The 15,619-nt window shown below is 39.5% G+C and overlaps 1 protein-coding gene across 1 annotated transcript in view; it reads left to right on the top strand.

The window, feature by feature from the left end:
* LOC139473901 (pyrokinin-1 receptor-like) overlaps window positions 1–15,157 on the top strand; it is a 35,310-nt gene extending 20,153 nt beyond the window's left edge. Inside the window, exons 3-5 of the mRNA XM_071256699.1 lie at window positions 3,661–4,209; window positions 11,360–11,485; window positions 13,084–15,157. Coding sequence (XP_071112800.1) covers window positions 3,661–4,209; window positions 11,360–11,485; window positions 13,084–13,571 — 1,163 coding nt within the window. The 3' untranslated portion in view covers window positions 13,572–15,157. The remainder of the gene's footprint in view (window positions 1–3,660; window positions 4,210–11,359; window positions 11,486–13,083) is intronic.
* Window positions 15,158–15,619: the final 462 nt, after the last annotated feature.

The following is a 15,619-nucleotide window of genomic DNA, read 5'->3' as shown; positions in this document are numbered from 1 at the left end:
TTTGCCAGATCCTCCAGTCAGAGAATGGTTAGTAAAAAGTAATTATTACGACGTTTATTTCGACGAGAAGTTATATTTGTAAATATTTTGGGTGCATAAAAAATCCATGCTTTCTTTGCGACTACCATTTGAGTGAGTGAGTGAGTGAGTGTTTGTTCTTTAACGCCGCATTCAGCAATATTCCAGCTATATGAGTGAATGAGTGAATGTTGCTTTTTTTTATCAACACACCAGCATTGTACACATGTCCTAAGCCTACGGCGTAGCAAGAAGACACTTTAAACACTCGGCTACCCTACCTTCTCACCAAGTCAATGACATAAATCACCATATAGGGATCATGACAAAACAATTCTCTATTTTACATGGAAACTATTTACATTGTGCTACTAAAACAAGTAAAAAACAGTAAAATATCCGGCTCATAGTTTTGAATAGATGAATAGAAATGCAAGTGATAAAAATAACACAAGAGTTCTTGATTTCAGTCAGAGAGTTATCCAAATGTAACTGACGCTATAGCAAATAAACGAATGGTAATGCAATAATATTAGGAGAAATATTAATGTTCTTGCTAATATGAGATGAAGCACAATCATTTATAATAATTTCTTAAATCCCCCGGCGTTTATCCTCAATATTTTACAGATTGTGTTACCATGGATACCATTCGCAAAGATCTGTGAGACGGTACATGAACAGTATGTCATACGCTGATTGGGAAATCAATATATATATATTACATACTGTTCATGTACACGGTTGGGAAGTCAATATATATATATATATATTGACTTGTTATATATCTGTTGTTTTTATTCGGTTTGGAAGTCAAAATAACAAATATAATATGCAGTTAATTGGGATGTCAATATATCCTTTATAATATGCCTGTATGGAAGTCCATATATAGTGTTTCTTCTCCGGAGGAGTTTAACAAAACGCGGAAAACGGATTGCTGTTGCAATGCGCGGTGTACTGATATACACCGACGTCTGTAATCATGATGTATAACGATATAGAATCTGAACAGCTAATGATAAATCGATTTCTTGTTAAGTTTCTTTATCCCAAGGCGATTTCATGGTACAAAACGTAAAGGTAATACCAACCCACATGCTTTCAATTATAAAATACTCCATATATAATATCTTTAATGGCCCGGGAAAAAGAAAGTATACACCCACGTTTCATAGCGTCTAAAAATGAAACAAACAAGAAATGGATATTCATTGTGATGTATTTAAAATGGGTATCATATTTGTGTTTTTTACCTTAAGCTGTCGTTTTTCAACGACTTGTTTCAGCCTGGAAACGTTTTGATAAAGTTTGTAAAGTTTGGATCAAACAAAATGTTCAAGAGAATACTTTTGTTTGCCCGGCAGTTTACAAACCACTTTGGTATCATAATGAATTATAATCCCAAACAGTCATAGCTGATGATATACCGTACTGTTCACAATAAATGCATGTTAATAATACACACAAGAGTTACCTGTTAGCTTATGATAGTCAATTACAAGACCATTTGTGCAATGATATAGTGACTCACGCTAACCAACACTGAGAGGGGCACCTTAAATCTATTTGACAATAAAATTAATTCATTTTCGCCAAAGGCACCGGTCGATAAGGTTTCGCCTCAAAGTGACCTCTTCACACAAGCATAATAGTAGGTTTATTGGGTGCTGTCACTGCTCTCCGTGATATGGTAATGCTTGGCAGACACATAGAGGTCCATGGAGACACCATCCCACAGTTCCGTCTCGTATATTTATCATGGACCAACAGGCAATCCGCCGAATGAGATAGGGACGAAGCGGTGGTCGAGCGTGAGATATAATAGTCCCACATGCGCAAGAAATCTATTGAGTATTTTGTCACCGGTACTATTGATTCTTTCAGCAAAGTTGCCCCTTAAGTAAGGACAGAAATGACCGATGGGTTCATAAAGGGACTATATTGCGTTTCACTTACTTCCGCCATGGGGCACATCTGCTTCTCAGAAGCCTCGACATGGTCATGAATTATCCCTATAATGGTATAAATGCTAATACTGGGATGATCCGACACAAGTACGGTAATTCATTGTACATCAGACGCCAAGATATGCAAATCCTGTATGTAAATCAAAACGATTTCCGGGGGTAACCTTGTAATTATTTGTCCAAGAAAATCTCCGGGGCCAAATATTGTTTTCCAGTACTTTCAGTATCAAGTGGCCGGTCTCTGACCCCTGACAATATCAATGTGTGTTCTGTTTGCATTCTCAGCTGGCAACTCATGCTGCCTTTTCTGGCGTCAGAAGGTTTGCATTCACACTGACATTTCATACTACCAGATAACCATTCCTTCCTCTTTTGAAGTCACTGGCCAAACTGTGGGCCAGGGAGATGTTACCATAGAAACTCTCAGGCGTCGAGCTGGATAAACGTATCTGTAATGTGGGTGTACTGCATGCAAGCTGTATCGTATTGACCGCCTCCGTGGTCTAGTGGTAGAGCGTCCGCCCGAAGAGCGGAAGGTCCGGGGTTCGATCCCGACCGCGTTATACTAAAAGACGTTAAAGAAGGTACTTGTTGTTACCCTGTCTGGCGCTCGACATTAAGGGGCTAAAAGAAGGACTGGTCGGCTCGGAGTCAGTAATCATGGTAAACTGCGGCAAGGTGTCTCAGTGGGCTAGTACTATAAATCGGCACAAGTCCGGACAAGTACAGTAAGCCACTCACACACGTGCATGTTAACACACGACGTTAAGCCCCATTTCACCTCACCTGTAGCTATATTACGATACGCATGACCAATCAGACTTTTCGAGTGAGTGAACAGTGAGTGCATTATAACAAAATCAGTTATTCGCGGTAAAACAACATAGAGAAACTAGTTTTGTCCCAGTGATATTTACCTGTATCAATTTGGTCAATATTAAAAAGAGGTCTTAAGCGGTCCTTTGGAAGCACAATCATCAGTACAAGGAGTGTTTTAGTTTTAACGCTTATTACTTACATGTACGCTCCCACGGAAAATATAGAAGATGGGGTAGATGAGTTTGTGTTGTTATTCGTGTGTCTTGTTGAGAACTTTGTGAATTAATTTCCTGTTCCAATCAGCTGTCGTAAAACGAACGTATTAACACAGTCAGTGTTCAAATGAATTTGTTGAATAATGTCAAATAAAACCACAAAGCGTACATATATTTATATCTATGAAGGAACACAGGAAAAAATTTAAGTGGATGGTAATTTCAACAATCTGTCGAAGATGAAGCTGGAGATAATAGTCCATCTCTGTTCCTACGTTTTTTGGCAAATGAAAGTAAGTTTGTGCAATACTTGATTGATACATACGGCCATTGTTTGGACCACAGACACTATTTTATTACGTTACATAATAAAACAAAATCCGAGTTCGAGATATGACTTAATATATATGAAAAATATATGTTTACATGTTTGACATTAATAACAATCATCACATGATTGAAAACAGTGGCAATATGTGTATGATTTCTATATAACAACTAGTACATAACCCGAACCTTCACGTGGTGACAATAATTGTATTGTCTCAATACAAACAGCCAGTATATGCACGAAGGATATGTTATGCTACATATGTAATGATATCATTTGAAACTCTATATTTCTGCTTTTATTGCAGGCTTACCGCCGGAGTTGTACGCCATATGGGAGTCGTATCCATGGCGATTTGGGGAGGCCTTCTGCATTCTACGTCACTCTGTGATGGAAATGACGTCATATGCCTCGGTTCTGACAATCACAGCCTTCACCGTGGAGCGTTACGTGGCCATATGTCGTCCTCTTCAGGCACACCGTATGGCGGGTCTGTCCCGGTGTCTCCGGACCATCATCTCCATCTGGGTCGTCTCCATCCTCGTGGCCCTCCCCTTCTCCATCCACACCCGCGTGTTTCACGAACTGCATCACCCCGTCACCCACAAACCTGTCCCAGAATCCCTCATCTGCAACATCCGGACGGAATGGCGGGGACGGATGACGTACATGTTCCAGATCTCCACCTTCCTGTTCTTCGTCACCCCCGTCGCCGTCATCATCTGCCTTTACATCCTCATCGGCATCGCTCTCAGGAAGTCACAATTGGGGCGAAGACCGTCGGAAGAGTCTAAATACGGCACTGGCAAACTTCGACCTCCAACCCAGCCCAAACGAGTTGTAATTCGTATGTTAGGTAGGTAACAAGTGTTTTTTGAGTGAGTGAGCGTGTTAGTGAATGTGATGTATTTAAAGCAGCTTTGAACAATATTTCAGCGACATCAAATCACGTTGCTTAGATTCTCTGGGAGGAAAGCCCGAAGTGATACACGCCCTAGACGTTTACCACTTTGGTGAAATCCATGAGAGTGGGTAAAATGAGATTCGGACCCAAAATCATAGGGTCCTGAAGCGTCAAAGGGACACAATTCCTCACAGTGATTCGCACGATGTTGCAATTACCAACCCTATCCCCCAATATGATGAATAAACAGGACGTGCTTCAGAAATATATACATGGTTTTATGTACAGAATATATTAACACATATAATCATATTGCAACAAATGAGATGTAAGAAATTAATTATTCAACTGACTAAATATCTGAACCCATGAGCCGTATGCCTGGTTTCTTTGATTGATGTGTCAGTTATTCCTGCCATCCTGTGCGTGTTGAACGCTATGACCACGGCGTCATTGTGTCCCAGTACCCCCGCAGTGATGTTGCAGCCCATCTAACGTCTCTACTCCCACTAATGATGTGCTTGCTCAGCGCGGAATGCTTTCTGAAGGCAATTGCAAACCGTAAATTTCACGTCAAGACGGAATAAAGAAATAATTTGTTAAGGCAGGGGATCAGAGGAACATGAAGGCTAATACCAAGTGTAACTTGTGACTTGTTAGTGACGACGTATAATTACCGTATTTCCCTCATACCATGCGCTTCCTGTCACCTCTTTATACTCTTTTGATGAAGCAGGGTTTTCGGATGAAACAATATTGTCCTACTGTTCAAAATGGACACTGTAAAACATTTTATGATTCAAAAAATAATCTCAACGGAACGTAGAAATAAACGTCATGGTTGTTTCAAAGCCTGGTACGTTCTTGTTTTGTAGACCCACTTCTGAATCCACAGCTGGTTTCTAAAGAAATATGAAACTGGAAAATTTGAAATCAGAATAAAATTTCGAATTGACTCAGATGAGTTTTTCTTATGGAATTATCTACATTAAATGTAAAAAATAAATTGTGTGACCGGAACTTCTAGGCTATTGTTTGATCATACCTGAAGACACAATTAACATTACGCCGGTGATAACACTTTTGAGGTACAAGCGAGCATCCCCTTTCAAAGAAGATTTCAAAGCGTGCACATGACTCTTTCACATAAGTTATTTGATCATGCCTTTGCGTGTGTTTGTGCCCTTACCTCTTCGTGAACCCTGATATCATAACTATTTGATAGTGATTCATATACACGTACTTATGATTGAAGTCTGAGTTGTATAATCAAGTCCGCTATGAGCAGAGATTTCTATTGAACATGGAAAGGGTGTTTCGCTTGTATTTACCTTTGTCCATCTCTCATGCAATGAGACATGTTTTCCTTCAGTTGCGTTGTTTATCAATTATTTACAGAACGTTATTAAGCGGACCAAAAGGATTGAAAACCTAAACCCAACAACGGAATTCCTTTTCTGCAATCGACATCCGAGTATAAGTATCCGTTAGGACTGATGTAGACTGATGTTGATTCTAAAATAATGCCTGTGTGGGTCGGAGCTTTGGGGATTTGTAGAAAACAAATAATTAGAAAATAGTCAATGGTATGCCTGTAAAAGATCTCTTAAGGTAAAGATGTCGGCTTCAAGAAAAAGTGCTCAGTGAATGTGGAAGATGCAGTGTTCAGATTGTTGCAATCATTCGCTGTGTGAAATATTGGTGAAATTTATGTCTGAAACTAAAGAAATGCTACAACATGTTACGTTTGTACGATGAACAAGGTCGTATAAGTTGAGAAACTATTAATTTAAGTTAAGTTTTGGCGATGTATGGATTTCGCAAGGTTGAACAGTTCAATTAAAGGTTGTACAATTTATTAAATCAAGGTTGTACAATTTATTAAATCAAGGAAACAGAAAATTGCTCTTTCCCGCTGTCGGCTAATCTGTCACAATCTGTCACAATTTAGAAACTGAGCGATTTAATATTCTGTGGAATGTAGAAAATGTAAGGTATGTAACTCTGCTTTATATTGAAAATGAATAACACTTCTGCTTATACGAGGTTTTGCAACTTGGGCATTTGTGTTTACAGAAACAATGTCAAATTGTGGCAGGTGTGACACTAGTCATAACATCAGGTTGACACGTGTCATAACAAGTTCCAGACACAACAATAAGTTAGATGTGATGGCTTCATTGACCTAAGTCACAATCATCGATTCTCTCAAACATGAGACCGCCTCCGTGGTCTCGTGGTAGAGCCTCCGCCCGGAGAGCGGAAGGTCCAGGGTTCGGGCTTCATGCAAAAAGACGTTAAAAGATTGTACTTGTTGTTACCCTGTCTGGCGCTCGGCATTAAGGGGCTAAAACAAGGACTGGTCGGCTCGGAGTCAGTGTACTGTGTCTGAGTGGGGTATTCATGTTTAACTGCGGCATGGTATCTCAGTGAGCTAGCACTATAAATCGGCATCACACCAACACATACACGTGCATGCACGTCGCTATATAAGTGCAATAATCTTAGACGTTAAACCCAATTTCACCTCACCTCAAACATGAACAACGCGCTGTAATAAAGCTCCTTACCTAAGAGGGATGCAAAGCAAAAGAAATTCATGATCACATGTGTAAAGTGATGGGTAAGGATGCTCCTGACTAGTCCACAGTTTGCCGTTGGTCTCTACAGTTTAAAAGGGGTAGGGAGTCCATAGCCTTCAGATGCCAACCAATCGGAAACCATTGCTGCTATAGAAAGAAGAATTTTGTCTGACCGACGAGTGAAAGTATCTGAACTTTCTAGGCAATTCCAAATATCAATTATTCATGAGCCTCTTGGTATGTCCAATGTATTTGCAAGATGGGTACCTAGAAACCTCAGAGCTCAAGATCGCCATCAGAGAACTGAAAGTTGTCGAGACCTCCTGGATCTCTAAACTGCTGATGAATCCGGATTCTTTTCTCGTCTTGTGACAGGTGATGAAACATGGATCCACCACTGGGACCCAGAAACTAAAATGGAATCCATGCAATTGAAACACCCAAATTCTCCGCCTCCGAAGAAGTTTCGCACTCAACCATCGGCTGGCAAGGTGATGGCCACCATATTTTGGGATGCAAGAGACATATTATTGATTGATTACATGCCACCCAAAAATACAATCAATGGACAGTATTATGCTAATGTAAGGAAATAATTGCGAAAATCTATTCGCCAGAAACGCCGTGAGATGTTAACACGTGGTATTCTACTTTTGCATGACAACGCTCCGGTTCACAAGTCGAGATTTGCACAGGTCGATTTGCACAGGTTGCCCTACGTGGAAGACGCTTCCAGGATGACGAGGACATAAAGGCTGCCACAGAGGCGTGGTCAGAGGGCCAATCTGCGGATTTCTATAAAAGTGATATTAAAAGCTTGAAAGACAAATGGAATAAGTGGAGATTATATTGAAAAAATAAAGTGCAAAAGATATTCTGCGACATGGTCTTATATTGAAGTTGCAAAACCTATTGAACGCCCCTCGTATGGCCAGCCTATACTCGCCTAAGACAAATGTATCTCAAATCAAAATATCTATATCCAAATATAAAGAAGTTTGGCTTACTGCTATGATACCCAAGTCCAAATATAATTAGTAACTCATTTCTGTAAAATGTAAATGTGGAAGGACCCTATGTCCTTAGTTTATAAAGGAACCTGAAATACAATTATAAATATGTACCATATGTGCACACTCATATGTACATTGCCATTTGTATGTACACAAAGGTCTGCTGCTTACACGTACTGAAATAAAACGATGACGATGATGACTGATGTTTTACACCCATTAACACTCAAAACAAATCTTTGTAATGTTAGTCTCGTTTTAGAATTAAGCAGCGTTTTTAATTATCGCTCGATAACTACCTTTAAAAAATATTGTTTACACATGGACTAGACATGCATCTTAGCTTGTTAAAAAAACTGTTATTGCTTGTTTACTCAAAAGGGACAAAAAAGCATATTCAAAATGAAAATAGAAACGGAAGGCCCGTTACGGAATCGTTCAGCGTAATTTTTTGCCAATTTGTAAAGACAAGGATCCAAACAGCTTCTCCCCAGGAATAGCTCGAATAAACACCCAGGAGATCGGACATTAAACACAGCTATGACGTAAAGGTGTGGAGCAAGCACTAACTACATGTGGATGTGTTGATGGCCCTGTAAGAGCGACGAGTAGAGCTTGGCTGGTGCTGTCTTGTCCGGGGATGATTACAGTGTTGACGATGATGAAGGGGTTCAGACAGTGCTTATGACACTCGTAAACACTTAAAGGAAAGCACTCACTTCGACTGGTGGACAGAAGATGTTTTTATGTAGCTCCTCACACGAGGTCTTCCTCATCAAGAATACTGTCTGGATATAATTGTAGATGTATGATGTAGATGTTTGTAGTTGAATCTGATGGCTTGTTTACCATACGATTTGTTGTTTGGTTCTAAGCGATTGTCGACATGTTTTCAATGTTTGGAGTCCAGTTCTGGTGTCCCCCGCCGTGACATTGCTGGAATATTGCTAAAAGCGGCGTAAAAGCAAACTCACTCATCACTCTTCGCGTAAGCCCTGAGAAAGAAAACATTTTTCTCGTCCCGTAACGATATTGATTGTTATATTCTAAAAGGTTGTTTACACAAAGAGAGAGAGAGAGAGAGAGGGAGATAGAGAGATAGAGTTTGCATATATCTATCTATCTCTCTCTCTCTCTCTCTCTATATATATATATACATATGTCTTTGTGTGTGTGAGTTTGTATATATATATGTATATATATATGTATATGTGTTTATATATATATATATATATATATATATATATATATATATATATATATATATATATATACGTCTGTGTGTGTGTATCTTTGTATCCGGGTGATATTACGTGTGTATATGAGTATATGAGTCGGTGTCCTTTTAAATGATACTGGTGCCGTTTACAGTGAAATGATGCAGGTGTTTGACAATGATATAGTCATCAATGAAAGAAGTCTAAATTTTCCCAAGGCCTGAATCTCCCTTCTCATTTCGTCTCCTTTTCAGTTTAAATGCAGTTGTTTATTTCTGTCAAAAGTTTATATTTTCAGAGATTACGCGTTAGTCTAGCTTACAACCTGAATAGTACGCAAATAAGTATCTGACTGTGTCGTTTTAAACAGTATATAGATAAAAGTCCCGAGTTCTGGCAGAAGCTGTTCGTAAGATTTATTATTGTAAATGTATTAGATTATAAATAGTGAGGAACACGCTACCCTACAGCCTTAATATGTTCAACATATCTGTATTTCTAATCTGCAACAGTAAGTATGATTATAAAAAAATATTGTTTCCATAGCATTCCATTTGATAGTGATTCATAAACACATGCTTGTGATATAATTTGAATCATAGTATGGAGATTTCTGATGATTATTTGAATGGTCGCATTGTTTGGCACAGGGACAAGTGCCAACAGATGGCTCTGTAGTATCAACCCGTTAGAATGAATGCACCAGTCAGAGTTTGTGGATATCCTGTACATATTATTACCAGTGGGGGAGCATATGTTATTCAGAGTAAAATGAATCACGATTGGCAACGAATAACATTTTCTGTTTCATTATCCGCGACCACAATGGTCTCTCGTAAACAAAGTTATCAGACGTAGTGGTAGTTGAAGATTGCGCTTAAAATGAATATGGCGAAAACATCGTTATGGAGTTAAAACCTCATTTTCAGATATTTAAAGCAGAGTTGAACATTGAAAACTTTCAATGGCGGGCGTTTCCTTCTGTAAATCAATTTGCTCTGATGAAAGATGATAAGATGAAACATGTACTCAGACAACTCCAGTACGTAAACTAATCACATTATGTAACTGCAGGATTCTGATCTTGGTGTACTTGATAACACCGTCAGATAGATGGCATTAGAGATATTAGGAAGAGACAACCGTGTATCCAATGCTTGACTCAAGAGGGTCAGGCCATGTGACTAAGTACGAATCGAGGCAGGCCCAGAGAAACCAGAAACTGAAAGCGAGAGAAACAATCCTTGACATCGGGATAAGGTTACCGAGAGTGTTAGAAAAATAAGAGATGTTCGGATCAGCAAACCCAACAATTGGCTCCGAACATAACCACAGGTGGTTCTGGGTTACACACAACCAAATGTTTTCCATTAGACTTCTATAGTAACGTTATGTTTTTTTAAAAAAAAAATAACTAAGCATTCAACAGCTATTACCTGTATCTGTGTGCACAGTTTGGCCTTAGAGCAGCAATAAAAAACATAAAAAATGACTAGCTTAGCCAGCTCCTTTTCCGGGTACAGGAAGCTAAACACACCACACCCAGTTTCGAACCAAATGTCACCTACTTGAAAATACCTGTGGTCACATTCAGCATAAGTCTTCATGTTGAAAAAGACAGTACTAAATATAGAAAAACATGGTCCGTTTTAATAACTGGATGGATGTACATTTAAAAGACATAAACATCTTACAGAATATCCTCCAATCACAGCCTGCAGATATCTCTCGATCTGCACTGAAACCAGCACTGTCCCAACTGGCTCTGAATTGGTGTAGTAGAACCTCTGGGGATGATACAGGTATTGCCTAAATGAATTGTACGTGTTCCCAATTATTTATGATTCAGCGCATTTAGCCACGGGTAGTTGTGGCCTTAAATATCCTCTGGATGGGGTTATGAGCCCATGATTCGCCCCGGGTGTGATTCACGATCAATCAGTACTTGTACCTGTGCCAATGATCACCAAAGGTTTCGCCAAAGTGGTAATCATCAACCATCTGCTTCCATCTCACATTAAGTTGATCAGTCGTGATATAACTGAAATACTATCCAAAACGGTTCTACAAAAATCCAATCCTCTTATAACATTTAAAATCAATCGACCAAATTATTACTTGTCAGATTAGAGATTGAGAAGTAATCGGTAATTCTCCTTCCACAGGCATCTTTAGAAATAAATAAAGAACGATTACAGAAGCACAAATTGCATTACAAATGATTGACAGGTTCGTGTTAATGAATTTTCAACGATGGGAAATGAAACCATTATCATTATCATTGTTTCAGTGGCTGTAACAGTGGCCTTTATTCTGTGCTGGGCGCCTTTCCACTCACAGAGACTCATGGTCTTGTACGTCTCCACTTGGACTCCACTGTTGATGAAAGTGCAGAGTACTCTCTTCTATATCTCAGGTAAGCAGGCCACGTAATGGTACGCTACAAGAAAGATGATAATGTATAAATGATTAACCCCAATCCTCCTACCCTCTATCGTTTTTCTTGATCCCCTTAATTAACCCGCGTCTCTTTCCTTAGCCTCCATGAAATGTGATGCCCGTGTGACCTAGTCGAACATCGTACAACAACTGTAAAAATGCCTCGTTGTCATACATCTACCATTTCCATTTTTCTATAGCTGGTAATATCAAGGAATCGACTAGGGCTGGGACGGGTAACTCGGGTACCCGGGTCGGGTGGGTACTGACAAGGACCCGGGTTCTCACAAGACTATCCGGACCCGTGGTTAGTCACGTGACATATTGTTTAATAACAAAAATTATCCAGAACTCTATGGTTACACTACAAGTCACTAATGTTCGCATTTCTTTCTGACTATGCACCCATTACTTCTGATTTTTCATATGGTTGAATAAAGATATAAGATATAACTTTATTCAACTTCAGAGTATGAATGACCAGATTTTTTAATACATGTATCTAAATACTTTTTGCCAGGGCTCTATGATGCTGTGCGAAATCGGACATTTTGAGACATCTCCTGAGACCTAGAGTGGGTACCCGGGTAGGGTCGGGTAATGGGGTGGGGGTGGTGGTGGTGGGTAGTAAATTAGACCCGTCCCAGCCCTAGAATCGACCATTTGGTATTCTGGGGACCTGGCATTTTTAGAACTGTATTTTCTATGCCGGATGTCCTAAACATGGGTTTCGCAAAAAAACGTATTAGGCTCTTCTTTCACATAAATATTTTTTTGTTTTGAAGCAGCGATCGAAAACATATCCTGTTAATAAAATAAACCCTAATCGCAGCCCCTTCAGAATATTAAATGTTGGATTTGGGTTTCTGTTGGAATGATTGGCGTCACTGTGACTATCCCAGTCTGATTGGAACAAAAAACAAGGCTACAACTGGAATTGTCTCGATTTTTCTGTGTGAATGCTTTTTTTCTGCCTATTATTCTTTTTCCATATCATTTACACAGTCGTTCATACTGTTAATAAAACGTGCTCCTTGGCATGTCGACATGAAGAATATCATATTTATAAAATATTGCGGTTGTGTATGGTGTCACTTTGGGGCAGGATACTGTCGTCTTTTGGCGAACACCTGGTATCATCACTATTTGACAGTGATTTCCGAAACACATGTTATATAGTTAAGATGTAGTCGGAATCTGCTTTTAGCTTTGTTTTTTTTCTCTAATATTATTTTAAGCAGAATATATTCTCTTTACTTGTTTTTCGGCATTCTGCTAACCAGGCGGTTCAGTTGTTCTGGAAACATATGACGTCATCCATATTTGTCATGACGTCAAAAGGTCACTTTATGGCTGTCATATTGCCGATGATAAGTTAGTTTTGACTCGCTCCTGGGCCCATTGGCTAATTGAGAGAGAATTCTAACTTTTTATTGCAACACTATGTCCTTAATGTTAAAATACGGCGGCCATCTTTTTCAAATTAAAAATTCTGAGCATCAAATCCCATTACCAACACCTAATCTGATACCATGTATTGTAAATCTCTTTACTATACTTCGTTCTTGTTTGCAGGTGTTCTGTACTTCGTGAGCTGTACCGTTAACCCCATTCTGTACAACGTCATCTCACGTCGTTACAGATGTGCATTCAAGGAGACAATCTGCTTCTGTTATTACAAACGTGGCACTTTCTCTTATACCAGCAGTGTTCTGAGAGGTAACTCCGACAAACCGCTCAAACAACCAATGACAGTTGTTAAAAGGGATTCTTTCGGCCAACCCACTGCATTCCACAACCGGAACTCACTGTCACATCCAGCGGTCAATGGACACGTCCCCGAAACCATTAAAACCAAACTGCTTGATGATACGTTTGATAGTAAAGCTGATCGTTTGTCAAGAATCAATAGCGTGAAAGATGTGAATACTTTCAAGACCTGTGACGATCATGAAAATGGTTATATGACGTCGGAAGGGACAGCTTTTTTTACACAGGGATTTTGTGCTCTGCAAAAGTCTTCATTTAATGATGTTTTGAAAGGAAATGGATCTGTTACATAGCGTAATCCAGTTGTCTGGTCTTTGCTCATCTTTCAAGAAATGTGCTCCCTTCTGAAGGCGCTTAGTGAGATATGGAAGCTTTAACATTCCAGATAATGGATACACAGGATACAAAACAGTATGGTTGTGCGTGACTCTGGCTTACAGGGTCCTTCAGAGAATACCCAGTCTGAGTGACCTTATCCACCTGACATAAGAACATGAATCCCCGCTGTTATATTAATGTGTGATATAAAGTGACCGTGACTGGAATTGAGAATTCATTTTGTCAGATGTGCAGCCCTTCGATTACATGAGGAGAACCTGTAAGCGTGGTACAGTACTAATGCATAGGAGACATCATTCAGTAACCCATTTCCTCCTTGTCCAGCTGTTAAATGTGGACGACGTGCTTGGTATGGCTCTACGCTTCGTCTTAGAACATCGTGTAAACATGGAAGTCTGTTCCTTTCTGTTGAAACCATTCACATGGGAAATGACCAGGTCCTATATCCGACATGAAATCCTTATAACAGTACTCCAGCCTCATAACGGGGAATAGACTCCGAGGACATGGAGCAAAACACCTTTGTATTATTAAAATACACGCATATATCCTTGAATGATTCTCAGCTGAACCCGACCCTTCCCATCATCGAAGTTCAAAATGTGGACAATCTCACCACATTGATACCATAATTTCTAAACTGCCACTTAAAGTAACCACACCTATAACATATCCTGGATTTTCTTCTGTCTGTCGTGCAATGCTATTTTATTCAAAACTGTTCGAACTCAATACCGCTTTGAAAAACAAGCATTCATGTTCATAAGCCATAGAAGGAATGTTATCTTCATCAAACCGTTATCGACGCGTGAAGATCCGGGGTAGAATAGCAACCTTCAGTCTTCAGCAACCTATGCTTGCCGTAAGAAGCGACTATCCTGGTCGTAAAAGGCGACAAACGGGATCGGGTGGTCAGGCTCGCTGACTTGATTGATGCATGTAATCGATCCCAATTGTTTGCTCATTGCTAATGATATTAATCATTGGATTGTCTGGTCCAGACTCAACTAATTACAGACCGCCGTCATATAGCTGAAATATTGCTTAGTGCGGCTTTAAACAGCAAACCAACCAATGAAACCGTTATCTCTACATCCTGCGAAAAGTCTGCAAATTGTCACTGTAGATATACAGTAATATGGTATGCATTGAAGCCTCTAAAATATTAACCTTATAACAATGAACTCCATATGGGTTCCGGAATGGAACTGGACCCAGCAATGTGTTGGTTATCAGAGGCGACTCAGTAGGTCGTGGGGTCGGGATCGGTGACCTTGTTGATTGTGTCACATCGTCCCCAAACGGCGTGGACAGTTGCTCACAAAATCCATCACTGGTTGTGTTGTCTAGACTCAAATATATACAGACCGCCATTATATGGTTAAGAGTGTGGATTTAAACAACAACAACAACAACAACAAAGTGTAACCATGTGCTGTTTCTGGATCCTTATACTTAACCATCACTTGTTGTTTGACTCAAATATATACACCTTATACTTGTTAACATACTTTGTTGATTTATGTCATAAGATGTACAGTTTATGCCGATGTAAAGTATTGATTCCACTGATATTGTTTTATTTCTTTCTATTTCAATCTATTTACATCATCAACAATACGCTACTCAAAGTAACACCGAAACATTTCTTAATACTTATTCTTATCAGTTCTAGTAATATTCGCATATTATTATTATGCATTTAGTGATGACTAAGTGAGTGAGTACGGTTTTACGCCGCTTTTAGCAATATTCCAGTGATGAAATACTCGTTTTCATCTGCTTGTCAGCAACATACCCGTGCGCGTGGGTTTCATCAAAGTGGTAGAAATCTTTCGGTCTTGGAATCAAAAATACTATTCAAAACGTCCGTTAACACTGGTCTGTCATAATACCCCGCTGGCATGGACCGTTGCTCATAACATCAGTCACTGGTTTGTCTGGTCCAGACTCGATTTCTTAGAAGCAGCCGTCCTATAGCTGGAATATTGCTAACTGCGCT

This window comes from Haliotis cracherodii, unplaced genomic scaffold, assembly GCF_022045235.1.
Source record: "Haliotis cracherodii isolate W230 unplaced genomic scaffold, xgHalCrac1.p SCAF_3, whole genome shotgun sequence".
NCBI classification, from domain to species: domain Eukaryota; kingdom Metazoa; phylum Mollusca; class Gastropoda; order Lepetellida; family Haliotidae; genus Haliotis; species Haliotis cracherodii.
The sequence above is the reverse complement of the archived record's forward strand: the minus strand, read 5'-3'. Positions and strand labels throughout refer to the sequence as shown.